Source organism: Heteronotia binoei, chromosome 14 (assembly GCF_032191835.1).
Source record: "Heteronotia binoei isolate CCM8104 ecotype False Entrance Well chromosome 14, APGP_CSIRO_Hbin_v1, whole genome shotgun sequence".
Taxonomy (NCBI): Eukaryota; Metazoa; Chordata; class Lepidosauria; order Squamata; family Gekkonidae; genus Heteronotia; species Heteronotia binoei.
In genome coordinates, this window is record NC_083236.1 from 19,216,952 (window position 1) to 19,241,078 (window position 24,127).

The 24,127-nt window shown below is 47.5% G+C and overlaps 1 protein-coding gene across 2 annotated transcripts in view; it reads right to left on the reverse strand.

Moving 5' to 3' along the window:
* LOC132582150 (uncharacterized) overlaps nucleotides 1-24,127 on the reverse strand; it is a 67,677-nt gene that overhangs the window by 11,614 nt on the left and 31,936 nt on the right. The window contains exons 2-7 of one of the 2 annotated variants that reach the window (XM_060253625.1): nucleotides 23,269-23,442; nucleotides 21,088-21,175; nucleotides 15,408-15,459; nucleotides 7,478-7,557; nucleotides 5,297-6,130; nucleotides 609-789 (exon numbers count right to left, since the gene is read on the reverse strand). In XM_060253625.1, coding sequence (XP_060109608.1) covers nucleotides 609-789; nucleotides 5,297-6,130; nucleotides 7,478-7,557; nucleotides 15,408-15,434 — 1,122 coding nt within the window. In that variant the 5' untranslated portion in view covers nucleotides 15,435-15,459; nucleotides 21,088-21,175; nucleotides 23,269-23,442. The remainder of the gene's footprint in view (nucleotides 1-608; nucleotides 790-5,296; nucleotides 6,131-7,477; nucleotides 7,558-15,407; nucleotides 15,460-21,087; nucleotides 21,176-23,268; nucleotides 23,443-24,127) is intronic. The other variant, XM_060253626.1, reaches the window with a different exon arrangement.

A 24,127-nucleotide genomic window follows, 5' to 3' on the forward strand; every position in this document is an offset into this window, starting at 1 on the left:
ACAGGGCACATGGTATCTTCCAGCTAGGCCCCCAGAAAACAAAATAAACATCAATCATTCTTAAGGTATTTTCTGAAATTCTAGTAAGCATGGACTCTTAAAAGTAACACAAAGAGGACTGTCAAATCTCCTATAAAAGATGGTGAAATCCTGAAAACCTTCACAATATCCCATCCGTGGCCTCCATCTCTTAGCCTACAACCTTGGCTGAGATCATACAGGAAAGCGGGGAAAGTTTTTGCAGATTTTCCTTGTGTCTCAGTTCTATCACAGCCGTATCCGGGCATAGGATATACCTGGCAAATCTGTTTGACAAGTTACATTGTTGGTGAACCTACAGCATATGCTCACTAAAATGGCAGATTTGGGAAGCAAGTATACTTTTTTTTTTTAAAATGTACATTATGATATGTTTGGCAGCAATCTAGAGCCAATTACAGCTCTGTGCCATCTGGACTCTAAGTTTAAAACAAAGATGAACAGCACCGTATAATGCGTAGTATATCTTTTAAGCCATATGTGAAAGGACCCTGGGAGCTGACAAGGAAGCAGCGATGTCTCATTTTCTGAGGAATTAAAGCCATCTGAAAACCATTTCCTGCACTTACTTTTCGTAAAGGTTTCACTTTGGTTTCCATGATGAATTCATACTTGCAGAGTTCGCAGCACCGGGTATCTGAGCTCTTGATCCACTGCTGCAGACATGCCTGATGAACAAAATGAAGGCTCCCCGTGCAGCGGCATGGAGTGATCAGAGGACTCTCCTCATCTCCTTCACAATGGCATATCCTATGGCAGGAGCCGGGCAGTTTATTAGGAACAAGAAAACACAACCACCGCCAAAATCAAAGAGACAGACAGCAGAAGATGGGTACGGGTAGGAAGCGGCTAGGCAGCTTCTGCACGGGCAACCAGACTAACAAACAAGCTATGCTTGGAGGAAGCGACAGAAATTAAGAAGCCAGCTGCACACAAATGTCATCAACAGCCAACAAGGCTTCTCTGTTTAATGAGGTGGTAAAGGTTAAGCAGGGAAAATGGGACAAACAGACTTCCATAATATTTTCCACAAAAGTGTTAGTACATCAGCAGAAAAGTAACAAGATTTATTTAAACAAAGCAAACCCAGGTTTCAAAGTTACGCGGAGAATCACATAACTGAAACCATTTCAATCCAGAAGCCTTCTTCAGGAAACAAGTTTTATTTTTAATGCCGATTATGTAGAGGAAACATGACTAAGATAATGGGGCTGGATCAGGGCCAAAATGTTTTCGCTGCTTATTTCTAGATACTCCCTTATGCGATGGCTCCCAACTTTCACTTTCCTAATGCTAAAGGCCCCCTGGCAGGCCAAACCCAACACATGACAGACAGGAAAGCTTGCTGAGTGACCTTGGATCAGACACCTACCTCATAAAACGGCTGCTGTGAGGATGAAATGGAGGAAGGGAGAATGATGTTGTAAGCCATTTTGAATACCCATTGGGGAGAAAAGTGGGATATAAATAAAACATCCAGTTCTATAAGATCTCAAAGGCACATGATAGCTTTCTGCTGATTAATTCATCTTTCTGCCCCAAAGGATATGGACCCATGTAGATGGACTGCCTTGAAGTCTATGGAAGTGTAGTGTGGGTGTGGCCTTGGAAGAAAGGCTGTGATTACCAAGAAGGGGATGGGGGTGAAAAGAGTTGGATTTTGTGAAACACAAAAATAAGAGTGCCTGTATTGGTCTCTCTTTCTCCAACAGCTCATTGTGGTTGCAAAAGGCAAAAGCAAGAGGGACAGTGGTCTAAGCAGGTAAGAGGAGAGAGGCAATGTGGGCACTTTGCGTGCATGCGCACAAAAGCTTACACCCAGAGTTAAACTTTGTTGGTCTTAAAGGTACTACTGGACTCAAATATCAGACCAACACGGCTACCCACTTGAATGTAGGTACTGGTTAGTGCTGGACTAGGGCTGCGGAGATCTGAATTCAGATCCCCACACTGCTGTAAAAAGTGATTCATGTGAGTAGCCATGTCGGTCTAAAGCAAAAGAACAAAGTTTGTGTCCAGTGACACTTATATGACAACAAAATTTTATTTAAAAGAATAGAACTTTGTTGGTTCTTAAAAGGTACCACAGGACTCAAACTCTGTTGCACTGTGAAAAGCGTGAGTGTCTGGGGCCAGTCACTCTTTCACAGAATGATTTATCTCACAGGGTTGTCATGAGCAAAAGATAGGGAAAGGAGAATTATGTAGAAGGAAGGGCAAGTTTAAAAATATGATAGGGGTCTAATCTCAAACTGCTCATCTCAAGTAGCCCAAAGTCAATGGCTTCTGGCCAGACTTGCTGATGGCATTCCTCCAGCTACAGCCCCTGACTCTGTCATTCCAGAGGGGTTTCCCCACCTTAAAAACATAAGAGAAGCCATGCTGGATCAGGGCAATGGCCCATCCAGTCCAACACTCTGTGTCACACAGTGGCCTAAATATATATATATATATATACACACACACACACACACACACATATACTGTGGCTAATAGCCACTGATGGACCACTGTGCCATATATTTATCCAATCCCCTCTTAAAGCTGACTATGCTTGTAGCCGCCACCAACTCCTGTGGCAGTGAATTCCACGTTAATCATCCTTTGGGTGAAGAAGTACTTTTATCCATTTTAACCTGACTGCTCAGCAATTTCATTGAACGCCTACGAGTTCTTATATTGTGAGAAAGGGACAAAAATACTTCTTTATCTACTTTCTCCATCTCATGCATAATCTTGTAAACCTCTATCATGTCACCCCACAGTCGACGTTTCTCCAGGCTAAAGATCCCCAAGCATTTTAACCTTTCTTCACAGGTTCCAAACCTTTAACGATTCTAGTTGCCCTTTTCTGGACTTTTTCCAATGCTATAATATCCTTTTTGAGGTGCGGTGACCAGAATTGTACACAGTATTCCAAATGAGACTGCATCATCGATTTATACAGGGGCATTATGATACTGGCTGATTTGTTTTCAATTCCCTTCCTAATCATTCCCAGCATGGCGTTGGCCTTTTTTATTGCAATTGTACGCTGTTTTGACATTTTCAGTGAATTATCTGCCACGACCCCAAGATCTCTCTCTTTGTCAGTCTCTGCCAGTTCACACCCCATCAACTTTTATTTGTAGCTGGGATTCTTGGCCCCAATGTGCATTACTTTGCACTTGGCTACATTGAACCTCATCTGCCACGTTGACACCCACTCACCCAGCCTCAACAGATCCCTTTGGAGTGCCTCACAATCCTCTCTGGTTCTCACCACCCTGAACAATTTAGTGTCATCTGCAAACTTGGCCACTTCACTGCTTACTCCCAACTCCAAATCATTAATGAACAAGTTAAAGAGCATGAAGCCCAGTACTGAGCCCTGCGGCACCCCACTGCTTACCGTCCTCCACTGCAAAGATTGTCCATTTATACTAACTCTCTGCTTCCTATTAATTAGCCAGTTTTTGATCCACAAGAGGACCTGTCCTTTTACTCCATGACTCTCACTAAGGAGCCTTTGATGAGGAACTTTATCAAAAGCTTTCTGGAAGTCAAGGTAGACAACATCTATTGGGTCCCCTTTGTCCACGTTTGTTCACCCCCTCAAAGAACTGTAACAGATTAGTGAGGCAAGATCTTCCCTTACAGAACCCATGCTGAGTCTTCCTCAATAACTTGTGTTCATCAGTGTGCCTACTCATTCTGTCCTTGATAATGGTTTCTACCAACTTTCCCGGTATTGAAGTCAGACTGACTGGCCTGTAATTTCTCGGATCTCCTCTGGACTGGCCTGTAATTTCCCAGATCTCCTCTGGAACCCTTTTTAAAGATGGGGGTGACATTTGCTACCTTCCAGTCCTCAGGAACGGAGGTAGATTTCAATGAAAGATTACATATTTTTGTCAGGAGATCCACAAGTTCAACTTTGAGTTCTTTCAGAACTCTTGAATGTATGACATCTGGACCTGGTGACTTATTAGTTTTTAATTTGTCAATCAGTTGTAGGACCTCCTCTCTTGTCACCTCAATCTGACTCAGGTCTTTCAACACCCCTTCCAAAATTAGTGGTTCCGGAGTGGGCAAACACTTCTCATCTTCCACAGTGAAGATGGAGGCAAAAAATGCATTCAGCTTCTCAGTCATTTCCCTATCCTCCTTCAGTAATCCTTTTACCCCTTGGTCATCCAAGGGCCCCACTGCCTCCCTGGCTGGTTTCCTGCTTCTAATATATTTGAAGAAATATATTTTATTGTTGGTCTTTATGTTTTTTGCAATATGCTCCTCATAGTCCCTTTTTGCCTGCCTGATCACAGTCTTGCATTTGATTTGCCACAGCCTGTGATTCCTTTTATTAATCTCACTTGGACTAGGTTTCCACTGCTTAAAGGAGTCCTTCTTACCTTTTACAGTTTCCATTACTTTGTTTGTTAACCTTACAGGCCTTTTCTTATACCTGTTTGTGCCTTTCCTAACTTGTGGTATATATTTCATCTGAGCTTCTAGGATTGTAATTTTAAATAGCCTCCAAGCTTCCCCAAGGGTTTTGACTGTATTTACCTTTCCTTTCAGTTTCCTCTTCATATGCCTCCTCATCTCAGAGAATTTACCCCTTTTAAAGTTAAACGTGGTTGTGCTGGTCTTTTGGGGCAACTCCCTATTTATACAAATTGTGAAATCAATAACATTATGGTCACTGCTCCCAAGTGGTGCAATCACTTTTACATCTCTCACCAAATTCAGGATCGCCCCACCCCTGGTAGGTTCTGTGACCATCTGCTCCATAGCACAGTCATTGAGAGAGTCTAGAAACTCAATCTCTTTCTCTCAATCTGAACACATATTGACCAAATCAATCTGTGGGTAGTTAAAATCACCTATTACGACAGTTTTTAGGTTTAGCCACTATCTTTAATTCTTCCATCATATTATAATTGTCCTCTATCTTTTGATTTGGTGGGCGATAACAAACTCCCATAGTTAAATTTCCTTTTGGGCCCCCTATTTCGACCCAAAGCATTTCTAGAAGCAACACATTGAAGTCACAAGAGACTTCAGCAGGGGAAGGGAAGAAAAACTCTGTGGCAGAATGGGAAACAAATAGCTTTGGATTTTCAAACAATAAAGCTTCTGCTTAGGAAAAACATTGGGGAAGTAGGGTGCCAGCATATTTTTTTAAAATACAGAACATAATGAAGCAAGCAGGAGCAGAAAGACACAGAGGGTAGAGTGGAGGAGTTAGAGGAAGGGTGGCGGTTCTTAAACCAACCTGCAGGCATCCCCAGATACGGACACAGGGGAGAGAGGGGGACATTTCTCTGACAATGGGGAAGGGCAGTCTAGGTCACTATCCTTCTCAACAGAGCAAAGCGGTGCCCGCAGCTCACAAGCGTCCAGCCTTACAGAGGCACCGTCCTCAAAGACATCGTCGTCTCCCATGTCATCTGAGCAGAAACCAGTGCTCTCAACCACCATGCTGGAGGACTTCTCGGACTGGAGGTGGCCTGAGTAGTTCTCCAGTTCATGACCACTTGCGCTGGAGCTGTGAGAGAAGGAGAAAAGGTAGCGCAGCAGCTTCACACTCCGGAACATTTCATGGTCACACTTGCTCTCCAGAAGAGGGATGTTCACTGCGCTCTGCGTATCACTAGCCCCAGAAGGGCTCAAATAAAGGGTGGTGAGCGACCGGAAGTAAGAGGGTTTGGAATTACTCAAAGGAAAGGGTCTAAGATTCAGTGATTTCTTCTCCATGGGAGAGCATTTGGTAAACCTTAAACATGGCTCCCGGCTGGGTGTCAATTTGTCTTCTGAACATGTTCGATCCATGTAGCTAAAGCTTTCAACTGTACTCCGAGCATTCTGGTCCATGTCATTGAGGGACTTGGAGAATTTCAGAGCTTGGGCTGTTTTCCCATTCTTAGACTTGGAAGCAAGGACGCAGTCCTGGCCGTGAAGATTCCTCTTGGAAGCCTGCACCGTATCCTGACAGATAACTGTCACAGTAGCCCCCTGGGATAGAGGATTCTGGCAGACAGGATTTTTCAAGACAACGGCAGATTGCACTGGACTGTGATGACAACATTCAGAATACACTGCACTGGAACTGCATGCATAACAATGGAACAAAAGCACAGAAATTAAAAAACAAGTACAAAAAGAATGCATAGTTTTTACAAGCGAAGAGGAAACAATTTCAGCAAGTGTGGTAATGACAAACAGCAAGGCAAGAATGGAAGCGGCATCCAAAAGAGCTGCATTATACAGGCTATTAATGTGGCTGAGCAACCCGCATTATTATACTGTGACCAAGCCAATATCGTATTAAAAAGCACAGCATATAATAATGTTTATGGAACAGCAACTCTGCATTTCTTGTATTAGATGCTGGGAGAACAAGTTTTGTTTTGAGAAACAGTGCTACGAAAAAGTTTCTATGTAATATAAGGAAATAAAATTCCCCAACACATAGGTAGGCCCAATGTGGTCCCCTCCAGAACAGCTCCTCCTCAGTTGCTTTGCTCCTGCTGCATCTGAGGCCAGAAGTAAGCTTGTGGAGAGAGAAGAGCAGAGGCAAGGATTCATCACCCTGTGTTTTAAATGCCTCCTCTAGGGTTGCCAAGTCCAATTCAAGAAATATCTGGGGACTTTGGGGGTGGAGCCAGGAGACTTTGGGGGTGGAGCCAAGAGCAAGGGTGTGACAAGCATAATTGAACTTCAAGGGAGTTCTGGCCATCACATTTAAAGGGCCTGCACAAATTTTTAAATGCATTCCTTCCATAGGAAATAATGAAGATAGGGGGACCTTCTTTTGGGGCTCATAGAATTGGACCCCCTGGTCCAATCTTTTTGAAACTTGGTAGGTATTTTGGGGAGAGGCACTAGATGCTATACTGAAAATTTGGTTCCTCTATCTCAAAAAAACAGCCCCCCCAGAGCCCCCGATACCCACGGCTCAATTCCCCATCATTCCCTATGGGAATTGTTCATGGAGGTGCATGATGGCTCTGGGGGCGGGGCTTCCCCTGCCGGCCAGCTGGCTGGGGGAGGGGGGGAGCCTGTAAAACCGGGGGATCCCCCTCTGGGACCTGGGGATTGGGAAGCCTAGCCTCCTCCTTCCCCCCTCCTCTTATAGGAAATGGTCATGAGCTACACTGTAATAGGCTGGCTATGCTGCTAAAGCATCTCCTTTAGCCTTTAGTTCTTTCATATTTTTTGGCTAGACAAAATTTCCCACATAGAGGCAGCTACTAACATTATGTTTCTGTACTTGCAGTTGGAAAACACTTAAATGGAAGCATACTGGAAGCTGAGGACATTCACCTTCCAAAATAGCTAGATCTTCCACTGTGAAATAATTCACCCTTGTTATTATAAAAGGCACGTATGTGTAACTGTTACTTGCGATACTGAAAGTAGTGTTTCACTACAAATGACACAACTAATACTTTACCTACAGATGCCCCTACTGGGTGCTGTAGCAGATGCTTGACGGAAGCTCTGAGACACAGAAACAGAGGTAGGACCGCCAGTCTGCAAAAGAAAGACTGCCTCTGAGCCTCTAGCTAAACATAGTGCATGAGATGGTGATGTAGAAATAGAGAACCCTTCTCAACTTGACATAGGCACAGCTTCCTTTGAAATGGAAACAATTAGCTTTTAACTGATATGCACAGCATTAAAATTAAAACAACACTGGGAGAATATGATACCGAACATGAAAGCTGTTCCTGTGTTCTGACTCCAAACTGGGAAGTGTATCTCCTGTTTTATTCTAGCGCCCAGCACATATGACAAGAGAAATCGTGACCTGCTGGATTAAAACACTAAACCCCAGTAATCTCTTTTCCTGCCCATCCCTGCCTAACATCAGTGTAGTGTATGGCGCCCACTGAAGGCAACCAGTTCATAAAGACCACGACAGCAGAATAACACCCATCCACCCCAGCCGCGGAGGCAACTGAGTAACACCCAAGTGCCTCCGCGCTGGGCGCGCCAATCCGCCAATCACAGTGTGTGGCGGGAAATTCGGACGGTCAACATTGGACCGGCCAGAAGGTTGAATAGTCCGGCAGCTGTATATATGCGGGAGCCGGCCCGCGTGTTCTCTCTCTCCATCTTGTATCGTACCATGGAATAAACCCATGTTGCCCTACTCTCGTCTCCACGTGTGGTACTTTACAGTGGCGACGAAGGTGGGATTCTAGCCTCCTCGGCTACGACGGAGATCTGGGCAACGAACGACCGCCGCCGCCATCATGGCCAACCAGGGCGGAATCACCGGCTACCTCGAGCCCTTCGACCCGGCCAATCCCGAGGGCTGGGAGTCCTACTCGGAACGGGTCGAGTTCTATCTCCGGGCCAACAAGATCACCGACGCCGGGGCGAAGCGGGATGTGCTCCTAAGCGTCTGCGGGCCTGCCACGTTCGAGATCGCTAAGGGTCTCTCGGCGCCCGCCCGCCTGGCGGAGAAGTCCTACGACGAGATCATCCGACTCCTCACGGGCCACTTCTCACCACAGCCCTCACGGGTGGCTCGCAGATTCCTGTTCCACAAACGGGACCAGACCGCGGGAGAGTCCGCCGCCGACTACCTGGCGGCCCTCCGAAAACTCGCCGGGAACTGCAACTTTCCCCAGCTGGAAGAAACCCTGGCCGACAGATTCACGTGGGGCCTCCGCGACGAAAGGCTCCAGCAGAAGCTCTTCGCCAAAGAAGAGCTCACCCTCCAGGGAGCCTTCAGCGAGGCAGTGGCGAGCGAAAGGACCGCCCGGACGTTTCCCCGGGCAAAGACCGAGACCGCCCACCACGAGGAGCTGGACCCCGAGCACCAGGACGAGGGAGAAGCTTTCCAGACGCGGCGCGCCCCAGGATCCGTCGCCCGAGCTTCACAGCGACCCCGAGCCAACGAACGACCGAGCCAGCGCACCAACGAAAGGGCCAAGTGTGCCAGCTGCGGCGACCCCCACAATCGGCGGGACTGCCAGTACCGGACCTGGGACTGCCGGAGCTGCGGAAAGACCGGCCACATAGCGCGGGCTTGCCGCACCAAGCCCAACCGCCAGCGACCGACCGCCCACCACGAGACCGCAGAGTCCCACTCCACCGCCTCCACCTCACTTCAGGTACTGAATTTGCCCCTCACCACCCCCAACAAGATAACGATGGCGGTCCTCATAGACGGGGCCCCCTGCACCATGGAAGTGGACTCAGGCTCCTCCATCTCCATAATTGCGGAGGAGACCCTGAGAAGGCTACGGCCCGGCCAGGGGCTGCAGCTGCGACCGGCAAATTTCATATTGCGGGACTTCCAGCAAAACCCGGTCCAAATAGCGGGGTGGGCACGGGTGCATGTGGAGCGGGGGTCCTTCAGAGGCCCCCTGGACATCCTGGTGGTCAAGCGGCCACTTACCACCCTGTTGGGACTAGCATGGTTTGGCCCCCTGGGAATCAGAGTAGAGGTGGCGCGCACAGCCACTACTGGGGGGTTCGGGGGTGTGTGCGGAGAATTCCCCGACGTTTTTGATGGGTCGCTAGGGAGCTACAAGGGCCCGGCCATCTCCCTACCGCTCGACCCGACGGTCAGACCGATCCGGCTCAAAGCAAGGCGGGTCCCCTTCGCCTTGAAGCCCAAGATCGAGGCAGAGTTGGACCGCCTTGTAGCCCAAGGGGTCCTGGAACCGGTCGACTACGCCCCGTGGGAAACCCCCATAGTGACCCCGGTCAAACCTAACGGGGACGTGCGAATATGTGCAGATTACAAGTGCACAATTAACAAAGCGCTCCAAGACAACCCATACCCGGTGCCAGTGGTCAGCCACGTGCTGGCAGCCCTTGCGGGGTCCAAGATTTTCGGGAAGTTGGACCTGGCCCAAGCCTACCAGCAGCTCCCGGTGGACGCCAAAACAGCGGAAGCACAAACGATAGTCACCCACAGGGGGGCGTTCAGGGTGAACAGGTTACAGTTCGGGGTTAGCGTGGCTCCGGGAATCTTCCAGAGTATAATGGATGCTCTCCTTAAAGGGATCCCCGGAGTCCAGCCGTTTTTCGACGATGTTTTAATCGCCGCCCCGGACCCGGAGGAATTCCGCAACCGCCTCCGGGAGGTGCTCCGCCGTTTCCAAGCCGCTGGACTGAAAGTTAAGAGGGAGAAGTGCATGTTGGGGGTGCCCCGGGTGGAGTTCCTGGGATTCGCAGTGGACACAGAGGGAATCCACCCGACCGAAGAAAAGACCAGGGCCATTGTGCAAGCCCCTGCCCCCACGTGTAAAGCGGAACTCCAGAGTTTCCTGGGGGTCCTCAATTTTTACCACACGTTCATACCCCACAAGGCGGCCCTTGCCGAACCCCTACACCGTCTACTGGACAAAAAAGCTCCATGGGTGTGGGGGAAGAGGCAAGCCGCCGCCTTCCAGGCAGTTAAGGACGTCCTCATCTCCAACGCGGTGCTGCATCACTTCGACGAGCGCCTCCCGGTCATCCTGGCTTGCGATGCATCGCCGTACGGGGTGGGCGCTGTCCTGGGGCACCAGTTACCGGATGGCCGGGAGGTCCCGGTCGCATACTACTCGCGCACCCTGACCTCGGCGGAACGGAACTACGCGCAAATCGACAAGGAGGCCCTGGCCATAGTGGCGGGGGTCCATAAATTCAACGATTATTTATATGGGCGCCGGTTCACAATAGCGACGGACCATAAGCCGCTCTTGGGTCTGCTGGCCCCAGACCGACAAACTCCCCAAATCCTGTCCCAGAGGGTGTTGAGATGGAATCAATTCCTTAACTCGTACACCTACACGCTGGTTCACAGGGCGGGCAAGGCAATGGGCCACGCGGACGCTCTCAGCCGGTTGCCGCTCCCGGACACAGGCCCCGATCCAGCCCCAGCTCACCAGGTCATGTCAATCGAGTCACTGCCGGAGCAACCCCTCCATGCGGCAGAGGTGGCTAAAACCACCAGAAAAGACAAAACCCTAGCGCGGGTGCTCGACTGGGTGGTGAGGGGGTGGCCAGAGGGGAACATGGGGGAAGAGTTCAAACCCTACAAAATGCGGAGGGAGGAACTCGCAGCACACAAAGGGTGCCTGTTATGGGGAAGCAGGGTAGTGGTCCCCCCCCCTCTGCAGAAACGGGTCCTGGAATCACTCCACGAAACACACCCAGGCATCGTGAGAATGAAAGCCCTGGCCAGAAGTTACGTATGGCGGCCGGGGATGGACAGTGAGATAGAGGACTGGGTCCGGAGATGCAGCACATGCCAAGAGTCGCGGCCGGACCCACCCAGTGCCCCAGCTACACGCTGGGAGACCACCAGGAAACCGTGGTCCAGGCTACACATTGATTTTGCTGGGCCGTTCCAGGGACAGATCTTCCTAATCATCGTGGATGCATACACAAAATGGTTAGAGGTCATCCCCGTAGGGTCTACCTCATCAGCTGCAGCCATTAGGGCATTACGTAAGGTCCTGTGCACCCACGGTATTCCGGACACCATAGTCTCGGACAACGGGGCAGCATTCACCTCGGGGGACTTCCAGGGGTTCCTCCAGAGGTACCTCATTAGGCACATCCGGTCAGCGCCCTTCCACCCGGCCACCAACGGCCAGGCCGAGCGGATGGTCCGAACAACAAAGGAGGCCCTGGGCAGGATAGTGCAGGGCGATTGGGACCACCGGCTAGCCGCGTTCCTCTTTGACAACCGGGTCATTCCCAACCCAGTCACAGGGGTTAGCCCAGCCGAGCTCCTCATGGGACGCAAACTCACCACGAGGCTAGATTGGCTAAACCCCGACCGAGCCCCAGACGTGCGCGGGTCCCCAGAGGTCAGAGACGCGACTAGGGGGTTCTTCGCGGGAGACCCGGTGTTCGCCCGCAACTACGCGGCAGGCCCAGAATGGGTCACCGGGCGGGTATTACGGGTTATGGGCTCCCGCCACTACGAGGTCTCCACCGATGGGGGCCAGATTCTACACCGGCACATCGATCAGTTACGCCGCCGGACCCTCCCGGAGGTACCCCTGGAAATGAGGGAGGGGGCCAGGCCCGCGGAGAGCCCAACGACACCCGCACCGACACCACGGCCACACACACCGGCAGAGGCGGACCCACCATCAGACCCTGATCCACAACCCACCAATGCTCAGACCCCCGGGGAAACCCCGGAGGCGGAAGCAACCCCGGCACCACAAGCAACACCGAGGCGTTCTGCACGGGAGCGTCGACCCCCCGCCTACCTCCAGGACTATATTACTAACTAAGGGGGGAGGAGTGTAGTGTATGGCGCCCACTGAAGGCAACCAGTTCATAAAGACCACGACAGCAGAATAACACCCATCCACCCCAGCCGCGGAGGCAACTGAGTAACACCCAAGTGCCTCCGCGCTGGGCGCGCCAATCCGCCAATCACAGTGTGTGGCGGGAAATTCGGACGGTCAACATTGGACCGGCCAGAAGGTTGAATAGTCCGGCAGCTGTATATATGCGGGAGCCGGCCCGCGTGTTCTCTCTCTCCATCTTGTATCGTACCATGGAATAAACCCATGTTGCCCTACTCTCGTCTCCACGTGTGGTACTTTACAATCAGTATACTAGCCTCTTGAGTATATGAAGTGTAGCAGTAGATGGCCAGCTTAGAGGCCACTTCACATGGAGGCATGGGCTCAGGTGCCATTGATTCACCTTTCCAAGAACTCCCATGGGTTGAAGATTAGGAAAGGTACTACCAAATCTAAATGTCAGCATGGTTAATAAGCTAACAACAAATACCTCATGAGGAGGCCGCAATTAGAGATTGTGCAAACGCTAAACGGACAGTGGCCAGACTGCAAGGGACAATCAACTTTATTAATCCATGGGAGCCTGTATAAAGAGAGAGAATTTCTGAATGAACTTTTAATCTCCTGTGGGTTGTTTAGCGTTTTCTGAGACTGCCTGTTTGAATAATTTTTACGCTCCATGAAGGGGTTACCATTTGAGACAAGTTTTGTCCTTGCTATTAATGTTTGAAATGCCTCCTCCTTCCCCCCTCCCCTTTGAACTTTTGTACTTACCCCATTTTGATAAAAAACATACATAAAAAGTTTGAAAATCATAAAAAGTTTGAAAATCTTTTTTTGCCTATAACTTCTGACTGTTGTCTGTTTGGTGTTTGTCACTAATAAACGAACAAAAGAAGGCTTGCCCAAACCAACCAAATGAGAGATTCCAGTGGGTAGCTGTGTTGGTCTGAAGCAATAAAACAAAGTTTGAGTTCAGTGGCACCTTTTAAGACCAACCAAATTTAAAGCTTATACTCAGAATTAAACTTGATTGGTCTAAAAGATAAATGAGAGAAGAACAGGCTCTGGCAAAACAAATGTAAGTTAATGATGAAGTGGGCAATAAAATAATATAAAATAGTAAGAAAAAAAATCTTTCCGTGCATCAGAAGCAAGGCTCTCTCCAGAGAGATGATGGGGCCGCCCTTGGAATACCAAGAGGTGAAAGTATTGTTAAACAAAAATAGGTCTGATTACAGAGGAATGGAATGAATTTGTTGTATCCTTTTCCCCTGTAGAAAATGTGAGGAGGCTAGTCACACTGTTTTCAGGAAGATTGTTCAAACAGTTGAGTCAAACAGAAGGGATTAGGGATAAAGTTCTAGTACTAAAAAGAATTAAAAACTAATGTGTGATCTGATCTGCCCAGGCTAGCCCAATCTCGTCAGATCTTGGAAGCTAAGCAGAGTCAACCCTGATCAGTATTTGGCTGGAAGATCTCCGAGGAATGCCAAAGTCATGATGCAGAGGCAGGCAATGGCAAACCACCTTTGACTGTCTCTTGCTTTTGACAATCCCAGCAGAGGTCACCATAAATCAGCTGTGACAAGGGTACCCTCCATTACCAATCCAATCTAGGCACTGGTCACCCAGGGCTCCTCTGGTTTCCTTTCCTGAATATTTGAAGGGAGCAAATATAAGACTAATTATTTAAAAAGAATACATAGGGGATCCAGGAAATTACAGGTCAGTTAGCCTAACAATTATTGATTTTGATGCAAACTATTATTAGAGAAATAATTATTGATCATATAGAAGAACAAGCCCTAGTGAACAAAACTCAGTACAGCTTATGTAAAAAGAAGTCCAGTCTCACCAGCCTTTTGGAGCACTCTGAGAGCCCCCTTTCTCTGCTCACCTCCAATTTTAGAGGACATCAAATTATTCAGGATGATAAGGACCAAAACTGATTGTGAATAGCTCCAAAAAGATCATTCCAAACTAGGCAAGGGGCTCAACAGTATAGCAAATGAGAGGAAAGGAGATTAAACAAATTTATGGAGGTTAGGTCCAATAATGACTATTAACCAGGGCTTTTTGTAGCAGGAACTCCTTTGCATATTAGGCCACACACCCCTGATGTAGCCAATCTTCCTGGGGCTCACAGTAGGCCCTGTAATAAGAGCCCTGTAAGCTCTTGGAGGATTGGCTACGTAAGAGGGAGTTCCTGCTACTAAAGAGGCTACAAAGGAGTTCTTGCTACAAAAAAAAAAAGTGCCTGCTATTAACCATGATGACTAACTGGAACCTCCATGTTCAGTGGCAGTAACTCCCTGAATCCCCTTGTTACAAAAAAACATTAAGGGAAAATTTTGGCTTCTCTTCTTGTAGACTTTCTACAGTTAACTGTCTGGCTAGTGATTGAAACAACATGCTGAACTAAATTGGACTAAACAGGATGCTGGACTAAACTGATCACTGGTCTGACCCAACACAGCTAAAATCTGGGACTGAGTGCCTCCTGGGGGAGAAGTCCCACCAATCCACACTACTTTGGGAAGAAGGAAGTTCAGGAAAACTTGCTCCTTTGTTTAAATACAAATTCCTTCCATGTGGTTTAACGGGTGAGCATGAAAGATTCATCATCCAATGTCCGTATAGATACCTTAGTCTCCAAATCCTCACACGACAGAACTGGAGGTAGATCCATAGATGTGCAAGGGACTCTCTACCTGTGATGGTAGTTGCTTGATTGGGAAGGGCCACAAGAAAGAGGCCTGCAAGTTTGTGAGAGAGCCTGCCTTAGCACATGTAAGATTATTTACCCTCTACTTCCAGGTGTTATGTATTGTTGGTAATGATGTCTATGATAAGGGCAGGAGTTTCAGAAAGAAGTCCAGCAGCCAAGCTCATAAACTTAACAGTGGGACCCAAAAACCAGGTGGTAGCTTCATATTTAAAGTATATATTACCATCTAAGGGGAGTCTCCATAAGACCATTGTCCCAGGGTTTAAAATAGCCTAACTACAACCACTGATTATTGGATTGTCACTAGCTTTTGCAAGCACTAGAACAGGGATTAATAAATCGATGCTTCGGCAGTATTTTGGATCTTGATGCCATACCTTTGAGCTGCTACTTGACTGATTCATAAGAATGCCCCAAAGCCTTCTCACTCTGAAAGAGAACAGAAAAGGATTACTACAGTGAAAAAGAATCCACTGTCAAAATGTCTTCTACTTGGGCTTTTTTTTTTGTAGCAGGAACTCTTTTGCATATTAGGCTATACACCCCTGATGTAGCCAATCCTCTAAGAGCTTACAGGGCTACCGTAAGCTCCAGGAGGATTGGCGACATCAGGGTGTGTGGCCTAACATGCAAAGGAGGTTCCTGCTACAAAAAAAGCTCTGTCTTCTACTACAGTAAAGGTCATAGTGTCACAGCCTCTCTCCACCTGTTTCATTTTGATCTGCACAACAACCGGGCTTTTATATTATAATGGGATCACCAAGATAGATGAATGTGTGTTGTGAATTTCCAAAATGTGCCATTTCCAAGGGTAAGTGTCCCTCAGACAAGCTGGGTACTGGCAAGACCTGTTGGATCTTGTAGGGTTGAGACACACTGCTGTGTGCTTGATCTCTCTCAAGTTACGTAAGTGTTCTCTTAAATGAGATTTTTTTTGAGGGGGTGGGGGTGGTTTTAGACATGGTGGACACTGGAAAAGGTATAGCAGGTGCCTCTCAGCTCATGGGCACCATGATGGGGACCCCTGTAATAGACTGATGTGGTTGTGAAAATGACTTCCTATTACAAAAACAAAGACAGTTAACTGATACAAAGTTCCAGTTGCAGTGACTCCAATCTATACAACCTGGTATTCTACAGTTCTACATACTGGAAGAAGAAGAAGACGACTGCAGATTTATACTCCACCCTTCTCTCTGAATCAGAGACTCAGAGCGGCTTACAATCTCCTATATCTTCTCCCCCCACAACAGACACCCTGTGAGGTGGGTGAGGCTGAGAGGGCTCTCACAGCAGCTGCCCTTTCAAGGACAACTCCTGCAATAGCTACGGCTAACCCAAGGTCATTCCAGCAGCCGCAAGTGGAGGATTGGGGAATCAAACCCGCTTCTCCCAGATAAGAGTCCGTGCACTTAACCACTACACCAAACTGGCTTTCATTATATGCCGTATGTCATCATATGCAAGGATATTGCCAAGACAAGCTGCCTTAAAATTCCAGTCCCCTATTTTGAAGGTAAAACAGCATCCTAAGGCACCCTCCTGCCTGCATACACACCCAGGAGGGACGGTGGCTCAGTGGTAGAGCATCTGCTTGGGAAGCAGAAGGTCCCAGGTTCAATCCCTGGCATCTCCAAAAAAGGGTCCAGGCAAATAGGCGTGAAAAACTTCCGCTTGAGACCCTGGAGAGCCGCTGCCAGTCTGAGAAGACAATACTGACTTGATGGACCAAAGGTCTGATTCAGTATAAGGCAGCTTCATATGTTCATATGTTCAGGATCAGCACTGTCAAAGTCAGGCATCTTTTTTCTGCTGCACAAAAGCACCTTTTAGCGTTCCCCTCCCACTGCCCAACATGTATGCATCCAATCTAAGAAGTGAGATCTCCATATCTGACTAGGCGACAAATAAGGTCCTCTGTTTACCATCTTGGCATGATAGTGACAGACTACGGAAGTTGCTGCCACACTTTTAGATGGGAAGGCCAGGCAGTGTTGCCTCCTGCTGTGGCTGAACAGGCCCCTGTAGGTGACTCCAGGAGATGAGGAATTTGTTCAGCTAGCCCAGGTCTCAAGTTCCTAAACCCAAATGATGAGCTCCCCTCTCCAGCTCTATCCCACCAATAACACCTGAAACACCATCCTTTAACGCTAGCAGGGAAAGGCAACCTAGAACCAAACCAATAAGTAAATAATAATCACTGCCAGCAGCAGCAAAGATAGAACACTACAGACTTTACTCCTCCTGCCAGCCAAAATCCTCTCTTCAACTATCTTCACGCAGTTAATGGCCACGGGAATTTCCCCAGTTGACAGCTCCAATTTATCAAGAGCACAGGGGCAAGTCTTGTAAGGCCAGCCTCCTTAATCATTTCAAGGGGCAGCATGGGCCTTAGCAAACAGCCGTCTAGCTTTCATGGGGCAAGATGACCACTATCAGCCACAAATTTCATTAAAAAAAATACTAACTTTAACTAGAACTACTGAATATAGAAATCCAAAACACAATAGCAAGTAAAAACGTCTACTACTGAGGAAAGAATAAATCAAAATGGTGATAAATGCGTTCCTCTTTTCTTAGGTCCCAGTATCCCCCAACAGTGCTAAGATGGGGGCAAATTAACCCTTACAGGGTAATCTTCAGCCCCAAACTAAGTGTTGCACCAGTGTATTTCAGGAGGCATACTGTCCCATCTTCTGGCTAAACAGCAAAGACATGCTGGTAGGCAGCTACCACAGTTGGGTGCTGGAGGTATTTTGGCACAGCTACAGAAGATAAGCCAAGGGTGGAGCTGGACAGCTTCCTGAGCCAGGGAACACACCCCAAAATGTGTGTAAAGTTACACTGGCAAAACAGGTGGTGCAGTTCAAAGATGCCCATGCAAAGGGAAAAAATCTAGGCACCAGTCCATGGCCCCCATCTTAGCACACCCTCCATTGCACCCAATCACAGCTCCCCAAGCATTACATGAACTCTTGAAAGGATGGCCACAGCTCAGATGAGAGGGTGTGCTGCCTGGGGTTCTGTCTCCTAGGCCTGTGGCAAGTACACTTGGAAATCACAGTGTTGCACCACAACAGTGGAAATGCACAGACAGGGCTCAATGTTCTGTGCAAACACCCAAGGGAGAGAGCAATTACTGCAGTGGCATTATTAACATGCCTCAGTTCAGAGTTCTTACAGGTGCCTCATCTTTGGAGACACAGGCCTAAGGGATGACCGCATGCTGCCAAAGGCTAGGGGAGGGGCCCAGCTGCCTCAGGCTGGGAGTCTGCCCCAACAGTGCAGACCCCTCCGGGTAAGGCTAAAGGTTTGTGCATATGGTGGCAACCCGAGGCAGTTCTATCAGCAAAATGCCATTTGCCGTGCAATGGGGTATAAGCCCAGGAGAGTGTTGCTTGGATTTCTGCCTGTGGTGACAAGGGAACCAGGGGAAAGGGGGGGGGGGGACCAGGCTGTCAGCACAACACCTTCCCAGAACACCCATTCCTCTGCAGCTGGGGGACATATCCATTTGTACCCCACTTTTTTTTTCTTCAACGGGTACCCAAAGCAACTTACATCATGCTCCCCTCCTCCACTGTATCCTCACAACAACCCTGTGAGATAGGTTAGGACAAATGTGTGTGGGTGGTGTGCCTGGTCCAAGGTCACTCAGCAAGCTTCCATGGCAGAGTGGGGATTCAAACCTGGTCTTCCAAATCCTATTGGAGCCAGTTTGGTGTAGTGGTTAAGTGTGCGGACTCTTATCTGGGAGAACCGGGTTTGATTCCCCACTCCTCCACTTACACCTGCTAGCATGGCCTTGGGTCAGCCATAGCTCTGGCAGAGGTTGTGCTTGAAAGGGCAGCTGCTGTGAGAGCCCTCTCCAGCCCCACCCACCTCACAGGGTGTCTGTTGTGGGGGAGGAAGGGAAAGGAGATTGTGAGCCGCTCTGAGACTCTTCGGAGTGGAGGGCAGGATATAAATCCAATATCTTCATCTACCTCACAGGGTGTCTGTTGTGGGGGAGGAAGGTAAAGGAGATTGTGAGCCGCTCTGAGACTCTTCGGAGTGGAGGGCAGGATATAAATCCAATATCTTCATCTACCTCACAGGGTGTCTGCTGTGGGGGAGGAAGGTAAAGGAGTTTGTGAGCCGCTCTGAGACTCTTCGGAGTGGAGGGCAGGATATAAATCCAATATCTTCATCTACCTCACAGGGTGTCTGTTGTGGGGGAGGGAGGTAAAGGAGATTGTGAGCCGCTCTGAGACTCTTCGGAGTGGAGGGCGGGATATAAATCCAATATCTTCATCTACCTCACAGGGTGTCTGTTGTGGGGGAGGAAGGTAAAGGAGATTGTGAGCCGCTCTGAGACTCTTCGGAGTGGAGGGCGGGATATAAATCCAATATCTTCATCTACCTCACAGGGTGTCTGTTGTGGGGGAGGAAGGTAAAGGAGATTGCGAGCCGCTCTGAGACTCTTCGGAGTGGAGGGCGGGATATAAATCCAATATCTTCATCTACCTCACAGGGTGTCTGTTGTGGGGGAGGAAGGTAAAGGAGATTGCGAGCCGCTCTGAGACTCTTCGGAGTGGAGGGCGGGATATAAATCCAATATCTTCTTCTTCTTCTATTGTGACACTCTAACCACTACACCACACAGGAAGCACAAAACTGCAGTGCAAAGAGACCGGCAGCCACCCCACCCTGCTGCATGGAAGAGATGGCCAAATGTACTTGGCTCCCTGGAGTACATTAACTGCAAGACCTCCTCCTCCTTGCACCATAGGCCTCTGTGGGGCGGTTGCAGTGTCTGCCAGTATTTCCTTCCTGTCTCCACCTGCGGTTGGTGTACCATCAGGGGGGCATGGCTGCCTTGGCAGGCAGTGGTTGGCTGTGCCCATATGCCACTCGCAGAGATTTTGCAACCAACAAAGAGCAACATGGATAATGGAGCAGGGAAACAAGGTTACAAAAAGCCTCCGTGAAAAACAGCCTCCTAAATTTATATACAAATCATTTACTTCAATAAATACTTCAATATCACAATGTGTATAAGGAACGTTCAACCCTCACCCAAAGTCACTTAGAAACAAATCAAATGTCCAAAATTTCTCAACAGCTGGGTGCAGGCAGTAATTCCAAAGGTAAAGTCTTCCACGGAGAACAGTGCTTCAGAGAATTAGCATATCACAGGGATTTAGCAGGGTGCCTTTTCCTAATTGGTGGGTATTACTGGGGTTATTAGGGGCTCCGGCATACTTGCTATGAAACCTCAGCCTCATGGAGAAGTGTTTGTTAGTTTTTCCCTGCTGTGGAATGGCCACTGGCAATGTGTGTGCTGTGGCAAAGCTCTGTGAACACTGTCGCCATCACCCTGGCTGGACAGCGGCTGGCTTTGTCATTATTTTGTTTCCAAAACAACTTGTAACCAGCCATATTGGTTCACAACTAAAACCAAAATCCACATAATCATTTTTTTTTTTAATTTGGACCAACCAAAATGACACAATCTCTCAGCCTAACCTACCTTATAAGGTTATTGTTAGAAGATGATGATATTGGATTTATATCCTGCCCTACACTCTGAATCTCAGAGCAGCTTACAATCTCCCTTACCTTCCCCCCCCACCCGCCAACAGACACCCTGTGAGGTGGGTGGGGCTGAGAGAGCTCTTGCAGCAGCTGCCCTTTCGAGGACAACCTCTGCCAGAGCTATGGCTGATCCGAGGCCATTCCAGCAGCTGCGAGTGGAGGAGTGGGGAATCAAACCCGGTTCTCCCAGATATGAGTTCGCGCACTTAACCACTACACCAAACTGGCTCTGTTAACATAAAGTGGAGGAAGGGAAAATGATGCAAAAGACCACCATGGGCTCTGATCAGGGAGAAACATAAGATGTGGATTTAAAAAATAAACTCTTCATTGGGCCAGATATTTCTGAAGCCACTGTCTTTTCCTTTACACATAATTAGACCACACCCATTCTACATAGTGGCAAAATTTAGCCAGGAATCCACTGATAAGAAACTTTTTGCCCTCATTTAGAAAACTATTTTCTTGTTGGCTACTCACCATTAACATATCAGTTGTGCTTTGTCCTTGCCCAAGCAGGTTACCAGCTGAAGGCTAGTCTTGAAATACATGTATGGCAGCCTTTGACCTATCAGGAAAAACAGTTTTAAAGCAGCCTCCAAACACTGCGAGTGAGCCAATTAAAACGTCTTCTCCATGCCAGTACATTTTACATGTTTCTAGGTGTCATTTCAGCACACTCGGCACAAAACCCTTGTAACCAAAAATGCATTGCCTTGATCTCCTTTATACGCACGCTCCCCTTGTTGCTACTTAACTGGATATAAAGGTATCATACATAGGTGTTCAAGAGACTGCTTCAGTCATCCTCATTCTGCATATTCATTCATTAATATTTACTTTAATTCATTAATTCTGCATATTCATTCATTAATATTTATTTTAATTAGGCTGTTTCTGGTTAACTGATAATATTCAGGAAACACAGTCAAGAAATTCTGCATTTCAGAAGGCTGCAAACAGAAGCTGTTTCCTGCACTGCAATGTATCTCGCACACTGCTGTGCGAACCAATGGCGAGTGGTGAGGATATTTTTTTTGTTTTGAATGTCTAAGTCCATGTTGCCACAGAGATAAACATATTTGGCTGCAGCCTTGGGAATCTCTATGCTGGGACTGGTAACAGATGAACAGATCCCAAAGGTCAGGCTTGCCTCTAGCTGGGAAGACGCCAGGAAACACGAGAGGCTGCAGATTAACACCCTGCAAACCAGTTCAAGGCACGGACTAGATTTGTGACAGGTGTTATAAGCTAGTGTAGTGCTATGCAAGAGGTCAGAGTAGGAACATTCTCAATTTTTAAACAATCTCCTGGATTAATTGCTAATATGAAAAAAGTCAAACTGGCAAGCGATTTTTCACTTTATTGCTTTGTCATGAGTGGTTCTTGGTTCCCCTGTTGCTGAAAATATTACTACCACCTATTACAGAACAAGCAGGAGCAAATCCAATAAGACCTCAGTTGTGATACTCCTGGTAGTAATAAAAACAATACCTGGAATCCTGAGAGTGACTTTAGGTGTGGCAAAGGCATGCCCAACAAGTTTCATGCGTTCTCTCTCTTTTTGATCTTAATAACTCACTCATATGTTACAGTTTAGAGGCAGTGTCTGATTTCTTCCCTTCCCTCAATTCCCATATGCCAGGTGCCTGATACAGCCTGAAACCACAGTGCAAAGGGAAAAGGCCTCACACTTCCCCCTATGTTGTTTTCTCAGCCCATGTGAAGGGTTAGAACAGAGCTTCCTTTCGCTATTCTAAAACGAGGCTCGGCTGGTGGTGTTCCTGAAATAAGACAGAAACCCCAGAAATTGCAATTCATCATGGCCCATCGCACTTATTGGTCAAGATCACAAAATACTCTAGTTCTGCAACTCTATTGACAGGGATCAGTGACACACAGAATGCAGTTATTATCTGTCGTCCAGAGAGCACAGTTTATAAAAGAGTATTTAGCTGTCCTTGTGGTGAGTGCAGACAAGGTGACTGGAATTTTCTAGAAGTATTACTTACATAAGAATTCTGGCCTCTGAATTTTCAAGAAACTAACACTACAAAGTTGCACCACAGGCCTCTGTGGGGGTTGCATAAAGGTAAAAGTAGTCCCCTGTGCAAATACCAGTTGTTTTCAACTCTGGGGTGACGTTGCTTTCACAACGTTTTCATGGCAGACTTTTTATGGGGTGGTTTGCCATTGCCTCCCCCAGTCATCTACACTTTCCCCCCAGCAAGCTGGGTACTCATTTCACCGACCTCGGAAGGATGGAAGGCTGAGTCAGCCTCAAGCCGGCTACCTGAACCAGCTTCCTCTAGGATCAAACTCAGGTCGTGAGCAGAGGGCTCCGACCGCAGTACTGCAGCTTTACCACCCTGTGCCACGGGGGTTGTAAACCTATCTTTAAACTGAAATTTATACTGAAGCACACCTCTCCCCAATTCTAACCAAAATTCTGTCTCTGTGGGCTTCCTAGTATAGAAAGTGACCAAGTTCCCTAGAAAACTTTCAAGCAGAACATAAGACATACATACACACAGATGCAGCCCCATTTAATAGTGCTTATGATTAAGAAGTGTTATTGTTCCCCATTCACCTCAACATTTTTATTACAGACCCCAGAAAAAAAATACCAAAATGAAAAAATTAAGAAACATCTGATGATACCTGTTGTTTCTCTCTGATCTTGCTCTTAAAGATTCTGCAAAAAGTTACATCCGAAGCTGGAACAGCAGAGGCTGGATGCAATGGCACATTCACTGTATCACCAATACAGTACTAGTCTTCTTGAACTGAATTCCTACTATGAAGCTCATCCTCTGCTTTTACCAAGCCATACACCTGTAACAAAGCATTAATTCAAATATTAGAGCAACAGTTAGCAAGGACTAACTGGGGAGGGACGGTGGCTCAGTGGTAGAGCATCTGCTTGGGAAGCAGACGGTCCAAGGTTCAATCCCTGGCATCTCCAAAAAAAAAAAAAGGGCCCAGGCAAATAGGTGTGAAAAACCTCAACTTGAGACCCTGGAGAGCCGCTGCCAGTCTGAGTAGACAATACTGACTTTGATGGACCAAGGGACAGATTCAGTATAAGGCAGCTTCATATGTCCATATGACTACTGACAGGAAGTATATAATTCAATCACTATCAATCGGATAGTATTGGCTCATGGGTGGAAATAAAGTAAGATTTAAGAGAAGATTTTAATACCAAGGAAATCCAGATTGGTATTCTGAATGTGCAAAGCAAAATTAGTACAAAAACAATACATGTACTAATCTATACATTTTTCAGTTATCCAACATTCATTCAGAATCCATCATTTCTCTTGAAAAGTCTGAAAGTCATATTCTTGCTAGGGAAAGCGAGCATTTTTCTATAATCCAGGTTCTGCTGTAACTAATACTGGAATCCATGCAAAATTACAAGCACATGTTAGGAGACAAGCCTGCCTTAGAGAGTTTGCATGGTTTGTGGTCCTGTCTCACTGAGAACAGAGACATTATGAGCCTCAGCATACAAAGA